This window comes from Terrapene carolina, unplaced genomic scaffold, assembly GCF_002925995.2.
Source record: "Terrapene carolina triunguis isolate 2854851 unplaced genomic scaffold, T_m_triunguis-2.0 Scaffold66, whole genome shotgun sequence".
Classification (NCBI taxonomy): Eukaryota; Metazoa; Chordata; order Testudines; family Emydidae; genus Terrapene; species Terrapene triunguis.
The window spans coordinates 86,085,308-86,101,070 of NW_020664417.1; the positions used below are offsets into that span (position 1 = coordinate 86,085,308).

Here is a 15,763-nt window from a genome sequence, read left to right on the forward strand (position 1 = left end):
GCTGCCAATTTCCTGACTTTATTATCCTAGTCCAGCTCTTTCCCCCTCAGCTGGGTTTCCTCATTCAGTCAGGGGATTGCTTAGCCACCTGATTCCTCCTGGCTATGGCCCATTGGGTTAATTAGCCCCCTTCTCAGTCTGCATTAACCCTTTCAAGGCAAATGTGGGGTGAACACCCCTTCACAGGGACTTAAACATATATTTGCCTTAAAGTTAGGCAATATAATTTAAAGTTGTTGTTTTAATGCTAATAATTGGTGGTTGAAGAGTTTTTACAGCTTTGGAAGAACTTTTCTGTGGCTTGAGTTTAAGGGTGGAGATTAGTCTTGAAGTCTCCAGAAACAACATAAAATCACCTCCAAAGTCCACAGGCATTACTTCTTTGTGATGAATCAGAAGAGATACTGATAATTTTGTTTCTGTTATCAGGTAAAATATTTCTCAGTTTGCCTCCATATTAGGGTTCATCCTGTTCTATAGAGATTAGTTTAAGCCCCGCACCATGAGATTTAATATCACTTACAATTTTTCATCAGTAATTATATCTCTGGATATTCTTGTTATCCATATAAATATCCAGTCTCTTTTTGAATGTTGCAAAGTTTTTGGCCTCAGCAATTTCCTGTGACAATGAGTTCCACAGTCTTATTGCACAATGTATGAAAAAAGTATCTTTATCAATTTTGAATTTCCTACACTTTTTTAATTTCATAGACTGTCCTTTGTTCTTGTGTTGCAAGGCAATGAGAAAGAGAAGAGAAGTTCCTGATCTACCTTCTTTATACTATTCATTATTTCATATACTTTATCTTGTCCCCTCCCATTTGTCTTCTTTCTAAGGTAAACAATTCCAGTTTTTTTCAATTTCTTCATATGAGAGTTTTTCCATTACATTGATCATTTTTATTGCCCTTCTGTGAGCATGTTCTAATTCTGTAATATCCTTTTTTAGATGAGGTGATAAGTGCTGCAACAGAGAATTGTGGATTCGGCCACACCATTGATTCATATAATAGAATTGTAATATTTTCTGTATTATTCTCCATCTTATTTCTTATGCATCCTAAAATCTTGTTTACTTTTTTGACTGCCACTGCACATTCAGCAGAGGTCTTCGTGGAACAGTCCACATAATAATGCCCAGGTCCCTTTCCTGAGTTGATACAATTAATTTAGAAATTTGTAAAGTGCATGAGTAGTTTTAATTTTTCCCTCCAATGTGCATTCCTTTGCATTTATCAACACTGAACTTCATTTGCCATCATGTTTCCCATTCACCTACACGGTGTAGATCTCTAAAGTTCTTCACAGTCCTTTCTGATCCTGACTAACCTGAATAACGTTGTCCACTGCACATTTTGCTAGTCACTAAGCATTACTCAGCCCCTTTCCAAATCTTTAATAATTATGTTAAACTAAACATAGATAGCCAACAATGGTGACACATACAGTGATCAAATTGCAAGTAAGTAAAAATAGTCCTGAATGCTTGTTAAATTAGACTGTAACTGTAAATTGAACAAAGTAGTGCAAGTGGAATAATTATGATGTACCAATTTTATAGTTGCGATTGAAAGAGCTTGAGCAGGAAGCCCATCGAGCTGCTGGACAACAATTCCTATTGACCAGCAGTAGTCAGCTGAGAGAGGTACTGTTTAGATTGCTACTTTTCTTTAAATTATTAACACTAAAAATATTATTCATGGAGAGGGATTATAAAGCAGTAATGCTCAAAACTTTGGAAATCTTGTCCTTATTGTACTAGTTATATCATTTTATGATGATGATGGAGGATATGTCATCAGCTTTCTCACAAACATAGCGTTGCCCGTTTTTGACCTGAGCAAAGTTTGGGGCCCTGGGGATGTTCCAGCTGGAAGAAGAAACTGATGGAGTCTGGTATTTTCTTTCATGAAGTCTTGTTTATTTTTTAACAAGGAATGTACAAAGTCCTGTGTCTCTGAATGCAGAAGGAACCAAGAACAAAAGGAGCAATTTCTTAGTTTAAGTCCCTAAGCCTCGTTAGCCAACACCAGATCCAAATACTCTTTCACTAGCTTTTTCCAGCATCATACCGTGCTTCCAACCTGCAAACTGGCTTTCTTGTCTTTCCCTCTCTCTCTCTTCTTGTCTGTTCTCTGTTTCTGTGTGATCTGCCTGCACACACACGCACAACCACACCCCCCCAAAAAATATTCAGCTGAAAGTTCCTATGCAGGTTCACCATGCACCATTTGTCTTAGGTGGGGGCTTATTCTTTCTGTCATGTTAACTGAAGGGTGAGTTCACATTTGTCAATCTCAACGGGGTTTTAACTCAACCCATAACAAGGTTTCACCCAGGTCATGGCAATAGCAATGCAGTTGACTCCTCTGTTTTAGGCATCTTTAAAATTATAGAAAAAGCCTGTTTGCTTTTGATAAATACAACAATTTTACAAATATCTAACAATTTTTCCTCATTTTGTTTCCTCTTTGCTACAGTATGCTCTTTGTTTTCTATAGAGTTAAAAGCCAGATGCACAATAGCAATGCTCCATTATGTTTCAATTTTCAAACATTTCCATCACCTTGAAATATATATTTTTTGTTAATATAGGTACTGTTCGAAAAACTAAAGCTCCATATGCTGTGTGAGAAAGTTCCCAGAACTGAGATGCAGCATCTTCAATCCACTTCTGAAGTTGTGGTGAGAACTGAAAGGTTTTTTTAAACATATACCTAGTTTAGAATTTGCTAGCATAATAAACTCGTAAGTATTTATTTGTTGTTTTTAAGTTTTAAACTTGATTCACATTTACAATCTGGTTTACTTAGTTCAGAAATTCTCAAACTTTTTCATATGATGGAGAGAGATGTCTTATGGATGAACTCACTGCTATTCATGATCAAATAACATCCCTGTGGCTTCTACAGCAATAATGTAAGAAAAAGTAATATTAAGAAAGTTTAGTGTATTTCTAGCTGTCTTTTGATGCAATTTAAAATCTGGAAACCAGGAGGAGAGCTGGCAGCCAGCTTTCTGCTGACTACCAGTAAGTATTATTGGGAATTGCCTCTGGACATTGGGGTCCCTTGTCTTAGTTTAGTTCTATGGCTATGATGTGTCTGGTACATTTGGCTAACTGTATGCATGAAAGGCTGGGAAGATGAGAAAAATTGATGGCATAACTTGGAAAAATGACATAGTAGAGAGACATTTAATGGAATGAAGTTGGAAAGACAAAAATATAGACAGGCTTGGAAGGATTAGAATTTATTCAGTAAATGTTGGTAAACATCAATTACAACATCCACACACGAACAAATGAAAAAAATATTTCCATCAATAATAGAAATTTACATATAGGCAAAGTAAGAAAAATGCTGCTTGTGAACTTAGTTTGATTTAAGGATTTACTTTGTATATTTTGACGTGATGTTAACAATTTGTGTTATAATAGTTATGAAGCTTTAACTTTTTGAATCTCAACGTCTATTGTTATTAAACAATCCTGATCTCCCCTTTTCTTATCCCCCCTTAATTTCCTGCAACTGTGAAAATTTAAATTGATAAAACAGAAAAAATACTTAAAAATAAACATAGATATTATCCGTTGAAACTATAAAAAAAAAAATCAAATGATGGAGGCTCAGGTAGAGCACACAGTGCAGTGCAAGAAAGAGAAAAGACTAACTGGATAGAAAGAGATGGTAAGGAAAAATTACATCAAAATCTATTGTAGGAAGGATAAGAAAAAGTGAACTCAGGAACAGAAAAAAGTTGTAGCAAAAATGAGAAACACGGTAAATTACATTTAAAAAAATATTAAGTAGAAAGTTTATTACAAATAAATATTGTACATAAGAAACCATGCACAACTGTTTAATGCTCTCATTTTACAGGTGTATAACCTTGGGGGCCTGTTATTACATTGATGGTTTTCATCCTTGTTATTTTCAGTAATGATAGTGAGAGTTTATAGGAATACAATTTATTGATTGTTGCATCAGTAGACTTGTCATCTGCTTAAACATTTTTCTTCACTTTCTGAATCGTCATGATCTCATTTTAGTTTCCTTGTGCCAGAAATTAAAGAGAATTTTTGTCCAATGTAGATACTGTTTATCAAGAATAAAAAGGCTAGTGAAGAACTCAGTTGCTCCTGGTATTTGCAGGCTTAATATAGAAAAGATTCTGATTATAATTCTATTTAGCTGCTACAAAGTTTTTCAGGGATAATGGAGTATTCTCTAGCTTTTTGGCTACGAAGTTATTAGAATTCCCCAGAACCTTACCTTGGTATTGCCGGGAAGATAGACCTAATGGCAGGTGTTTTCTCGCCTGTAGAAGGGACTCTCTTGAACTTGGCAGTGGGCTGCCTAGGTATATTTTAACTTTCAGGATTCCTTCCTTGCTTTTTAAAAATATTTATTCCCAGGGACAGGCATTGGAACAGACTACTAGGTAACAATACTCACGGCACTCATGGAGGCAGTTCACTGGAGAGATTTTGGCACCAAAGTGCTCCCTATAGATAGATGTAGAGGTAATGTAGATAGATGGCTTGGAACTCTGCCAAAAGTCCAATGTTTTGCCTCCATTTGGTAGAAGCACCTCACTCTATTGTCTCTGCCTGGTTTGATGAGAGAACCATCAGACTCAGATCTTGGAGACAGTCTGTTTCCTGCTTTTTCTTTCATCTCTCTTCATACTTCCACCTCAGAACACACAGACTGATCAACCTCAATGGTGGACCATTTAGGAGTCGGCAAGTGCAACTTGTTCATCACCTGTCTGCCAGCGTCTTCCTCTAGCTGCAGGCTGAACTATTAGCAGCGGCTATCTCATTAGTGGGGCAGCAGTTTTTGTTGGTCCCTCTCTGAAGATGGCACAAACGTTCAGCCCTGCTAAGTGAACAGCTTTGTGGGATGACATTTGATGCCTGTGGCTGGAATAGTAATCACCATTTTTTTTTATGTACAGCCCTCTTTACATGAGGCCTTTTCACTAGGGCTGTCAATTAATTGCAGTTAACTCACACGATTAACTCAAAAAAATGAATCACGATTAAAAAAATTAATCACGATTACTCAGTTTTAATCGCACTCTTAAACAATAGAATATCAATAGAAATTTAATAAATATTTTTGATATTTTTCTACATTTTCAAATATATTGATTTCAATTACAACACAGAATACAAAGAGTACAGTACTCACCTTGTATTATTTTTTATTACAAATATTTGCACTGTAAAAATGAACTGAAAAATACAATTTCTCCTTTGTCATACAAGTACTGTACTGCAATCTCTTTATTATGAAAGTGTAACTTACAAATGTAGATTTTTTGTTTGTTACATAACTGCACTCAAAAACAAAACAATGTAAAACTTGAGCCCACAGGTCCACTCAGTCCTACTTCTTGTTCAGCCAATTGCTAAGACAAACAAGTTTGTTTACATTTACGGAAGATAATGCTGCCCTGCTTCTTATTTACAATGTCCACTGAAAATGAGAACAGGCATTCACATGGCACTTTTGTAGCCAGCGTTGTAAGGTATTAACGTGCCAGATATGCTAAACATTCATATGCCCCTTCATACTTCGGTCACCATTTTAGAGGACATGCTTCCATGCTGATGATACTCATTAAAAAAATGAGTTAATTAAATTTGTGATTGAACTCCTTCGGGGAGAACCGTATGTCTCCTGCTCTGTTTTACCCACATTCTGCCATATATTTCATTTTATAGGAGTCTCAGATGATGACCCAGCACATGTTTGTTTTAAGAACACTTTCACTGCAGATTTGACAAAATGCAAAGAAGGTATCAATGTGAGATTTCGAAAGATAGCTACAGCACTCAACCCAAGGTTTAAGAACCCGAAGTACCTTCCAAAAATCTGAGAGGGACTAGGTGTGGACCATATTTTCAGAAGTCTTAAAAGAGCAACACTCCAATGCGGAAACTACAGAACCCGAATCACCAAAAAAGAAAATCAACTTTCTGCTGGTGGCATCTGACTCAGATGATGAAAATGAATGTCCGTCAGTCTGCACTGCTTTGGATTATTATCGAGCAGAACGCATCATCAGCATGTCCTCTAGAATGGTAGTTGAAGCACGAAGGGACATATGAATCTTTAGCGCTTCTTGCAACACAAGCTACAACAGTTCCATGTGAACGCCTTTTCTCACTTTCAGGTGACATTGTAAACAAGAAGCGGTCAGTATTATCTTCTGCAAATGTGTAAACAAACTTGTTTGTCTGAGCGATTCTCTGAACAAGAAGTAGAACTGAGTGGACTTGTAGGTCTAAAGTTTTACATTGTTTTATTTTTTGATGCAGTTTTTATATACATAATTCTACATTTGTAAATTCAACTTTCATGATAAAAAGATTGCATGACAGTACTTGTATTAGCTGAATTGAAAAATACTATTTCTTTTGTTTTTTACAATGCAAATATTTGTAATAAAACATAAATATAGAGTGAGCACTGTACACTTTGTATTCTGTGTAGTAATTGAAATCAGTATATTTGAAAATGTAGAAAACATCCAAACATACTTAAATGGTATTCTATTATTGTTTAACAGTGCGATTAATTGCAATTAATTTTTTAAATCTTTTGACAGCCCTATTTTTCACCTGTTTCTTTGGCCTTTCATCAGCTCCAAGAATCTTCTTCAACCTTTTTTGGGGATGATTATTGCCTCCTTCAGAGACGAGGTATCTGCATTTTTCACCACTTGTATGATCTCTCCATCGGATCTCAGTGCAGAGAGAAGGTGATTTTGGGCTCACAGAGAGAGAAGTTCTTTGACAACATGAGTTTGTGAACAATCAGGATGAGATTTTTTTATCCCATTCACAAGATTTGACACCTTGGGGCCAGGCTCTGCTCATTCTTTGAGAGTGTCTTACTTCTCATAGAGCAACAAACATCAAGCAGCTACTTCAGACCCTACTGAGATCCAACTACAACAATTTGATGGGCCCTTGGTCTCCTAGGATTCAGATACAGTTTGACTCCTGTTTAGATATAGTTAAGTGAGCGATTCTTTATATGAGGCCTTTTCACCTGTTTCTTCTGTCAGTGTGGGATCACTTCACCTATTCAGTCCTTCAGTTCATGAAATGGAGCAGATATAGAAACCTGACCAAGGGAAATCTCTGTCTGAAATTCCTGAAGTCAGGATCACTATGAAAGCCTGCCTGGCCAATTTGTGGCACGTGGGTACACTTTCCTGTTAGGAAAAATGGTTCCTCTCTAGAATACAAGAGGAGCGATGTGGATAAGGGATAAGCCATAAGATGCCTAGTGACCCTCACAACTGCCACTGCCACTCTGAGTTAGTTTCTCAGACCTGAAGAAGAGCTCTGTGTAAGCGCAAAAGCTTGTCTCTCTCACCAAAAGAAGTTGGTCCAATAAAAGATACTACCTTATCCACCTTGTCTCTCCACTTTGAGTGACAGTTGCACAGCTGTAGCTTATGTAACAAAGTAGCACCCTAAACTGTCAGTTGAGAATGAAAGCCTTTTGGACACTTAATTGAGTGAAAAGTTGGAGTGTAGTACTTTCAGCTTTTGAATATATTCATGGGGAAACTCGACATTCAGAACGGTCTCCAAGGAAATGAGAACTGAACAACAATTTGCAGCAGTCTGTATTCCAGGATAGGGGATTACACAGACAGAGTTTTCTGTATCAGTCAACAACAAAAATGTGGACTACTTCTGATTCAGAGGCTGGGAGACAAAGCCATGGAAAAACCTATGTCTTCTGTGTCATAGGAACATAGGAATTATCATACCTGATTAGATCCATGGTCCATCTAATCCAGTATTCTGCCTCCAACAGTTGCCAGCACAGTATGCTTTAGAGGAAGGTGTGATAAACCTCACGATAGGCAGGTATGAGGCAATCAGCCCCCCGCAGGTGTAATCTAATCCATAATAGTTAGAAATGGGTATAAACCCTAAAACATGAAGTTTCATCTCCTTTACTAACATACTCTGTTAGTTAGCATTAACTATAATAAATCTGGATGTTCTTATCTGTATAAATGTCCCAATCCCTCTTTGAATTTTGTTTAGTTCTTGTCCTCAGCAACGAGTCCTTGGTAATGAGTTCTGCAGTCTAAGTGTTATGTGAGATACTATTTCCTTTTATCAATTTTGGATTTGCCAGCTTTCAATTTCATTGGATGTTTCTTTAGTCACCTATTATGAGACATGGAGAACAGATTCTTCTTTGAGGGGTTGCACATGTGCCATTCCGCTCTTGGTGTCTGTGCCCAGCGCACAGTCATGGGAAACTTTTCCCCTCATCAGTATCTCTTGGGTAGCTCAAACACTCTCTGCTGCTGCACGGCACTGCATGCAGGTATAAAGGGTAGAACCACCTCCAGTCCCCGATAGTTTTTTCTTACTACCCATAACAGTCATTGGAACGCCTGTTAATTGCTAGAGCAGTTTTCTCTCAAACTTTATGTACAGAGTCTAGCTATAGTTAGTTGTTACTGTAGTTAGTAAGTTTTAGTAGTTTAAACATTTTGCTTATATTGTTTCCCCCCATTTTGGGGTTCTGTTGACAGTACCGAGTCATGCCCTGATCAGTAGGCTTCAAGCCATGTGCTTCCTGCTCAAAGCCTATGCCTGTGAGGAACCTGCACAGCAGTTGTTTCAAGTGCTTGGGCAAGAAATATACGAAGGATTGATGCCAGATTTGACCAGAGGAAGATCTCCACCCCCAAACTCTGTAAAGCAAGGGGAAAGGGAGTCGACTAGAGTGCAAGAGAGAAACAAGCATTCCTCCTCCAAATTAATGCCTAAGACAGCATCACTCATTGACTCTAGTGCCAGAATGGGCACCATTGAGTCCGGTTCCAGAAACTACACTGTCAACTTCAGCATCAATGCATCGACCAAATATGATCTCAGTGCCAACTATGCCAGAGTGTGACGTTCCCCTAAGGTATTATCTGGACTGGTGATCTGCTAGGTGACTCCAATCCTTGACTCTGGGAGCCAGTCTTACCCTGCTCTGCTGTGAGAACCCCACTCCTGGGCTGTTCACACACAGCTTCTAGCATGTAAGCTGCTCCTTGGATTGTGCAACTGAATGACACTGGCCAATATCTCTGGTCTCAGATACAACCCTGGGATCCTCTGTCTTGCAGTGTCCAGTTATGCCCGTTGGATGCCGCAAGCTTATATGAGCTTGTCAATTTAACAAAGAAATTGATCTGTACCAGGCTTGTTATCCCAAGGGGAGTCTCTGACACGCTTCAAACCAAATGCACTGCTTCAGGTAGAATAAACAAACAGATTTATTAACTACAAAGATAGATTTTAAGTGATTATAAGTAAAAATATAACAAGTCAGATTTGGTCAAATGAAATAAAAGCAAAACGCATTCTAAGCTGATTTTAACACTTTCAGTGCCCTTACAAACTTAGATGCTTCTCACCACAGATTGGCTGGTTGCTCTTCAGCCAGGCTCTCCCCTTTGATCAGCGCTTCAGTCACTTTCTGGTAGTGGTGTCTGTAGATGTAGGTGGAAGAGAGAGGAAGAGATTGGCAAACGTCTCTCCCTTTTATCATGATCTTTCTTCCCTCTTGGCTTTGCCCTCCCCCTTCAGAGGCAGTTGAGCATTACCTCATTGCAGTCCCAAACTGACCAAAGGAAGGGGGGTGGCTCACGCGAGAGTCCAACAGATCATTTCGTTGCTGCCTAGGCCAGTGTCCTTTGTTCCTGTGAGGCTGGGCTGGGTTTGTCCCATACATGCCTTGATGAGGTGCTCTTAGAGAGTTTTTGCCTGGGCTTATTTTAAGTCATGAAGACACATTTTCAGCCTCATAACTATATACATGAAATTACAACCTATAACATTACTATAACATCACTATAACATCACTATAACAACAATGCTCAGTGCATCATGAGCCTTCCAAAGACACCCGACATGACAGACTTTGCATTGGATACCACACAATCATTTTACAAGGATGAACATGGGGTTATGCTGGGTGTTCCCAAGAGGTGCAGAAAGTCATACAGAGGCATTTGCAGCAGTGAAGAATTTACTCTGCTTCTCAATGCCAGTATTCGCTCCCTTAAATGCCTTGTGCAAACACCTGCAGTGCAGCACCCAGTACTGCACCAGCTGCCTACTTTCTGGACAGTCTGGCCTTGGTACTATCTAAGTCTGGCCTTTGCTACTATCTAAGGGGAAGCCAGCAATGATGGCTTAGCTATTGCTGTGTTCTCAGCACTGGTCCCTGGCACCAACTGGGACAGGCCCACTGTGGCTGTTGGAAGGTGAGTCATCTTTTTCAGATTCCAAGGTGGGCCTATATGTCTCTCAATCTCAGAGCAGGACCTACCACTCCCTACCTAGAGCCTTCCTCTCCAGGTATCCTGGTGACCACACTATGGGAGCTGATTTGGGAATGTGGCCAGGAGGTAACTGGGGTCCAGCCTCTTATCAGGGGTCCTTTTGGAACCCCTGAGGGCTCCCCCAGCTTCTAGATCCTCCTCTTGTCATTACTACTCAGTGCTCTCATCCAAATGGGGTGACACCAGGCATTGAGCCACCCCAACTCCAGTGTCTGGTACCGGGCCCGATGCCAAGCATCAGGAAGAGGCTCTTGAGGAGTCATCAGAGCATCTGCAGAAGAGATTCAAATGCTTCCTGTCTTAGCTTCATTTTCATCCTCTCTGGATAATGCGGTTTCCTTGGATGCGTCATCGTCCCCGTCCTGAAGACTACAAGACATATCAGGAATTGTTAAAGAAGGTGGCTTCAGACTTGGGCATTCAGGCTAAGGTATTCAGAGTCCTCTTATCTCCCGATTGATATATTATATACCTCAGGTCCATCTAGAGCAGTGGTTCTCAACCTACTTAACATTGTGGGCCACATGCAATACTACCTGTATGGCCCTGAGGATGTCACATGAGCTGCAGCTCTGTGCTGATTGGGGCCCCAGGTTGAAAACCACTGATTTAGAGACTTCAGACTAATGGGTCTTGAGCATTATGGGGACATACCCTTCAATTTGTTTCTACCCCTCCCTCTCACCTGATTTCCCTGTTCCTCTTCAGGGGCCACTCTCATGAGGATCTCCTCCTCCAGAAGATACACTCTCTCCTTCAGGCAGGTGCCATACATGAGGTCAATGAGGTGCTTTTGGAGCCTATAAAGACACCATCTCAGACACCATCTTCCTTTCCTCCCACTTCAAAGCATGCAGAGTACAAGTATTATGTGCCTTCCCAAGGGTTTGACTATCCATACTCCCACCCACTTCCAGGGTCATTAGTAGTTACAGTGGCTAGCAAGAGGGAATGCCGGGACATCAAGCTGCCACACCCAAATCAAGAGGCATAAAACCTGGATTTATTTGGTAGAAAAGTTTTTATTCAACTGGAGGGTTGCATCTTAGAATTGCCAACCAACTGCCTCTCCTGGGGCATTATGATTTTAATTTGTGGGGCTCTCTGGAGAAATTCAAAGATCTATTGCCTGAGAACACTAGGCAGGAGCTCTCTTTGCTGGTGAATGAGGGCAGATTAGTGATGAGGAATTCGCTGCAGACTCGACTACTAGGACCATGGCTTCTGTGGTCTCCGGGCAGAGGTCCTCCTGGCTGCACTCTTCTGGTCTACCGTATGAAGTTCAGTATATTATTCAGGCCTTGCCTTTTCAGGGTCCTTCTCTGTTCTCATAGCAGACAGCGAGCTCCATGGCCTTAAAGACTCAAGGATGACCTTTAAATCCTTGGGTTTGTACACGCTGTTACCTCAAGAACAGATTCAGGGATCCAAGAGTAACCCTCTTATTGCTTACTTCTGGATTCTCAAGATTAATTAATCTGTTCCTGTAAGGTGAAAGGATGGGGCCTGCCCTAATAGAATTACCAGAGTTTACCAAGGATTTCGTTATATTCACCCCTGGGAGGACACGGATGCAGCCCTCCGCTCAAAAGATTGACAGCCAGGCAGTACTTTTCCAAAACAAAGTATTTTCTTTATTTAGTGTAACCAATCTTTTCTAATACAATTATTCTAAACCTAAATTAAAAAATAAACATAAATTCCTTAGCACAGGTATACAAGTTAAAGTACCCAAGACAGTAATGTTATACAGTTGAAATGGCTTAAGTGATTATGTTCTGCACATGGTGATCAGTCAGATGCAGGACACTGAGAGCAATCTTAATAATAAACCCTAAACTTTATACATAGTAACATAAACATGCACACCACAGACACTCATCTTTATTATCCCAAGCATACACATCCATTAACTCTATTTCTATTCTATATCCTATACAGAGGTAGGCAACCTATGGCACGTGTGCCGAAGGCGGCACGCGAGCTGATTTTCAGTGGCACTCACACTGCCCGGGTCCGGGGGGCTCTGCATTTTAATTTAATTTTGGTGAAGCTTCTTAAACATTTTTAAAATCTTATTTATTTTACATACAACAATAGTTTAGTTATATATTATAGACTTATAGAAAGAGACCTTCTAAAAACGTTAAAATGTATTACTGGCATGAGAAACCTTAAATTAGAGTGAATAAATGAAGACTTGGCACACCACTTCTGAAAGGTTGCCAACCCCTATCCTAGACTATGGCTGACATGCTTACTCTCTGTAGTTTTCTTCCCCTCTGCTCTGTCTCAGGATCCTTTTCTGCTCTGTCGCAGTAACCTGTTGCTGTCACCCTGCAGTAGCTTCTTCCTTCAGGTCTTCTTCCTTGCTGTTCTTTGCTCTTTTAGGTTTTCTTCTTTTTCTTTTCTTTTTAATCTTCATAATAGAATCGAGGTCCCATCCAGTTCTATGATTCTCCTGCTCCTAACCTGACTGACTTTTGCCTGCCTGCTCTCTTCCTTATATACAGTTTTTGGCCTGTACTGATTGGCTTATTTTTCAATCCTATGATTAGCATACCTATCCTCCAATCACCTTCAAACCCTCTCTGATTGGTCCATATTTATAGACCAATCATAACTGCTAAATCTGGCTGTCAATCAAAGCTATTGCACAACAAGTTTACTGAGCACCCCTCCCTGCTATTTTGGAGTGATGTTTACCTGACCTCAGTCCACATCTTCCCAGCAACACATTAGCCATAGGTTAAACTGCTTAAAACTGCCATCTCACTATCCTTGTCTGTGTGCCAACATTGTATGCAAACTTAAATTACCACATTTTAAAACTGTAAACCATCACCTCATTTCTTTAATATATATTTATTTGTTAAGTTATGCATCTTAACGTTATGGTCTACTGTTGCCAGCCCATTTCCTACCAATGTAGTTAATTTTATTTCAGTTCTTCCCCTATTTTCAGTTAATGGTGGCAAAGCAGTGTGTCTGAGTGCTGTGCTTGGAAATGAAATAAAATAAAGCAGTTCAAAATCCTTTCATGTCAACACCTGCCTCAGTCAGGAAAAAAAAGCCTTTTAGTTCTCAAAGACAACACAGCGGCAATGTTCTGCTTCAACAAGCATGGAGGAGACTGCTCTTCTCCACTCTGTCAAGAGGCAACTCTGCTTTGGGAGTTCTACATTGCTAACTTGATAGATCTAGAAGCTTCTTACCTACGAGGATCCAAAACTATCTTGCAGATAACTTGAGCAGATAGTTTGAGTCACCACCTGTGGTCTCTTTGCCCAGATATGGCCAAATACATCTTCCATGGTAGGGGTCTCCACAAGTAGACCTATTTGTGATGAAGATCAACAGGAAGTGTCAGCAATTTTGTTCCCTGCAAGGTCACAGCTGAGCCTCCCTCACATATATTTTCTTACTACCAGGGTCAAGCAGGCTCCTCTGCACTTTTCTCCCAATTCCACTCATTCACAGAGTATTACTGAAGATAAGACAAGACCAGACCAGTCATACTCATAGGTCCAGCGTGCGCCTGTCAACACTAGTTCCCCACTCTCTTGGAGCTGTCCATGCAACTTCTAGTTTCATTTCCATTGGACTTGGACCTAATCTCCCAAGATCATGGTCTTCTACTCCAGTGTTTCTCAATAACTGGTCTGTAGACTGTCACCGGTTCCTGAGATCTCCCTGACACAGTTTAGAAAAGCAGAAAGCCAGTCCTTGGTATCAAAAACGTTGAGAAACACTGTTCTACTCCATCTGAGCCTGCAATCTCTTCATTTATTTGCATGAATGTTCTATGGCTAGACATTAAGGAGCAGTCTTGCTTAAAAGAGGTTCAAGATGTCCTGATGAATAGTAAAAGCCATCTACTAGGACTATTTACCAAGATATTTTTCCATCTAGTCGTGCCATTCTGGAGTCTTGCCGTCCCATTCTTTGATTCGACACATAAAAAAATACTTATTGTACCTGAAACATCAATGATTGGCTGTTAGTTCTATCAAGGTACATCTAACAGCTATTTCAGATTTCCACCCTCAGGTAGGTTATCAGTCTATTTTTTCTAATGACATGTCAATAAAGTTTTTGAAAGGCCCACTCAAATTGTGTCCTCAGGTACATGATTCTGTTCCTTCTAAACTTAGTATTGTCAAATCAGTCCCCTGTTTGAGCCTTTGGCTGCTTTTTCTATATCATTCATTTTATATTCTTTTATCATGTTCCCTCTTATTCATATTCTTTCTAAGGTTAACAATCCCCGTCTTTCCAATCTTTCTTTGTAAAAGAGTTATCCATGCTCTTAATCTTTTCTGCCCTTAATCCTTTTTCAGATGGGGTGACCAGTAGGGAACACAGTATTTCTTATGAGAGCGTACCATTGCTTTATATAATGGCATTACAATTATTTCTATATTATTCTCCATCCTGTGCCTTATGTATCCTAACATCTTGTAAGCTTTTTTGACCTCAGCTTCACTTTGAGCAGTGGTCATCATTGATCTAGCCACAATGATGCTTTGGCCCTTTCTTGAGTTTATACAATTAATTTAGAACCCTGTAAAGTATATGAGTAATATAAAATTTTCACTCCAGTGTGCATTTTTGTATTTATTAACATTGGACTTCATCTGCTGCCGTGTTGCCTATTCACGCAGCTTGGTTAAGTCCATCTGAAGCCCCTCAGTCTTTTTGAGATTTGACAACTTAAATAACTGTGTCATCTGCTGGCTAACTCATGCTCACTCCCCTTTCCAACTTATTAGTAAATATATTAAGGGAACCTTGAAGCATCCCACTGTTAACCTTTTGACAAGGTGGAAACTGACCATTTATTCCTACTATTTGTTTTCTGTCTCTTAGCCAGTTTTTGATCCATGCCAATATTTGGCCTCTCATTCCATGCCTTCTTAATTCTTTAGTTCCTCATGTGAGTGGCCTTTTGAAAGTCAGAATAAATTATGTCAACTGATTTTTCTTTATATTTTACTTTTTGACACATTCAGAGGATTCTAACAGATTAATGAGACATAATTTTCCTTTGATGAGAGTTTACCAGATATAAATGGAAAGCTTGTGGTCTGAGAGACAAGGCGGATGAGGTAATATCTTTTATTGGACCAACTTCTGTGGGTGAAAGAGACAAGATTTCAAGCTACACAGAGCTCTTCTTTAACTTATGGTCTGTAATTGCCCAGTTCACTACTAGAATCTTCTATAAATTTAGGTATGTCATTTGCTGTCCTCCAATCCTCCTGTGCAATAGCAATTTTTAATGATAATTAATGAATAAGCTAGTCAGATGTACCATTTTCCTCCTTTCCCCATTCTTTCTTTGGGTTGCCAGGAAAATCAGGGAGGGTGA

The 15,763-nt window shown here is 39.6% G+C and overlaps 1 protein-coding gene across 1 annotated transcript in view; it reads left to right on the forward strand.

The window, feature by feature from the left end:
* POLN (DNA polymerase nu) overlaps window positions 1-15,763 on the forward strand; it is a 191,700-nt gene that overhangs the window by 71,609 nt on the left and 104,328 nt on the right. The window contains exons 10-11 of the mRNA XM_026648138.1: window positions 1,565-1,648; window positions 2,599-2,688. Of these exons, the coding sequence (XP_026503923.1) occupies window positions 1,565-1,648; window positions 2,599-2,688 (174 nt within the window). The remainder of the gene's footprint in view (window positions 1-1,564; window positions 1,649-2,598; window positions 2,689-15,763) is intronic.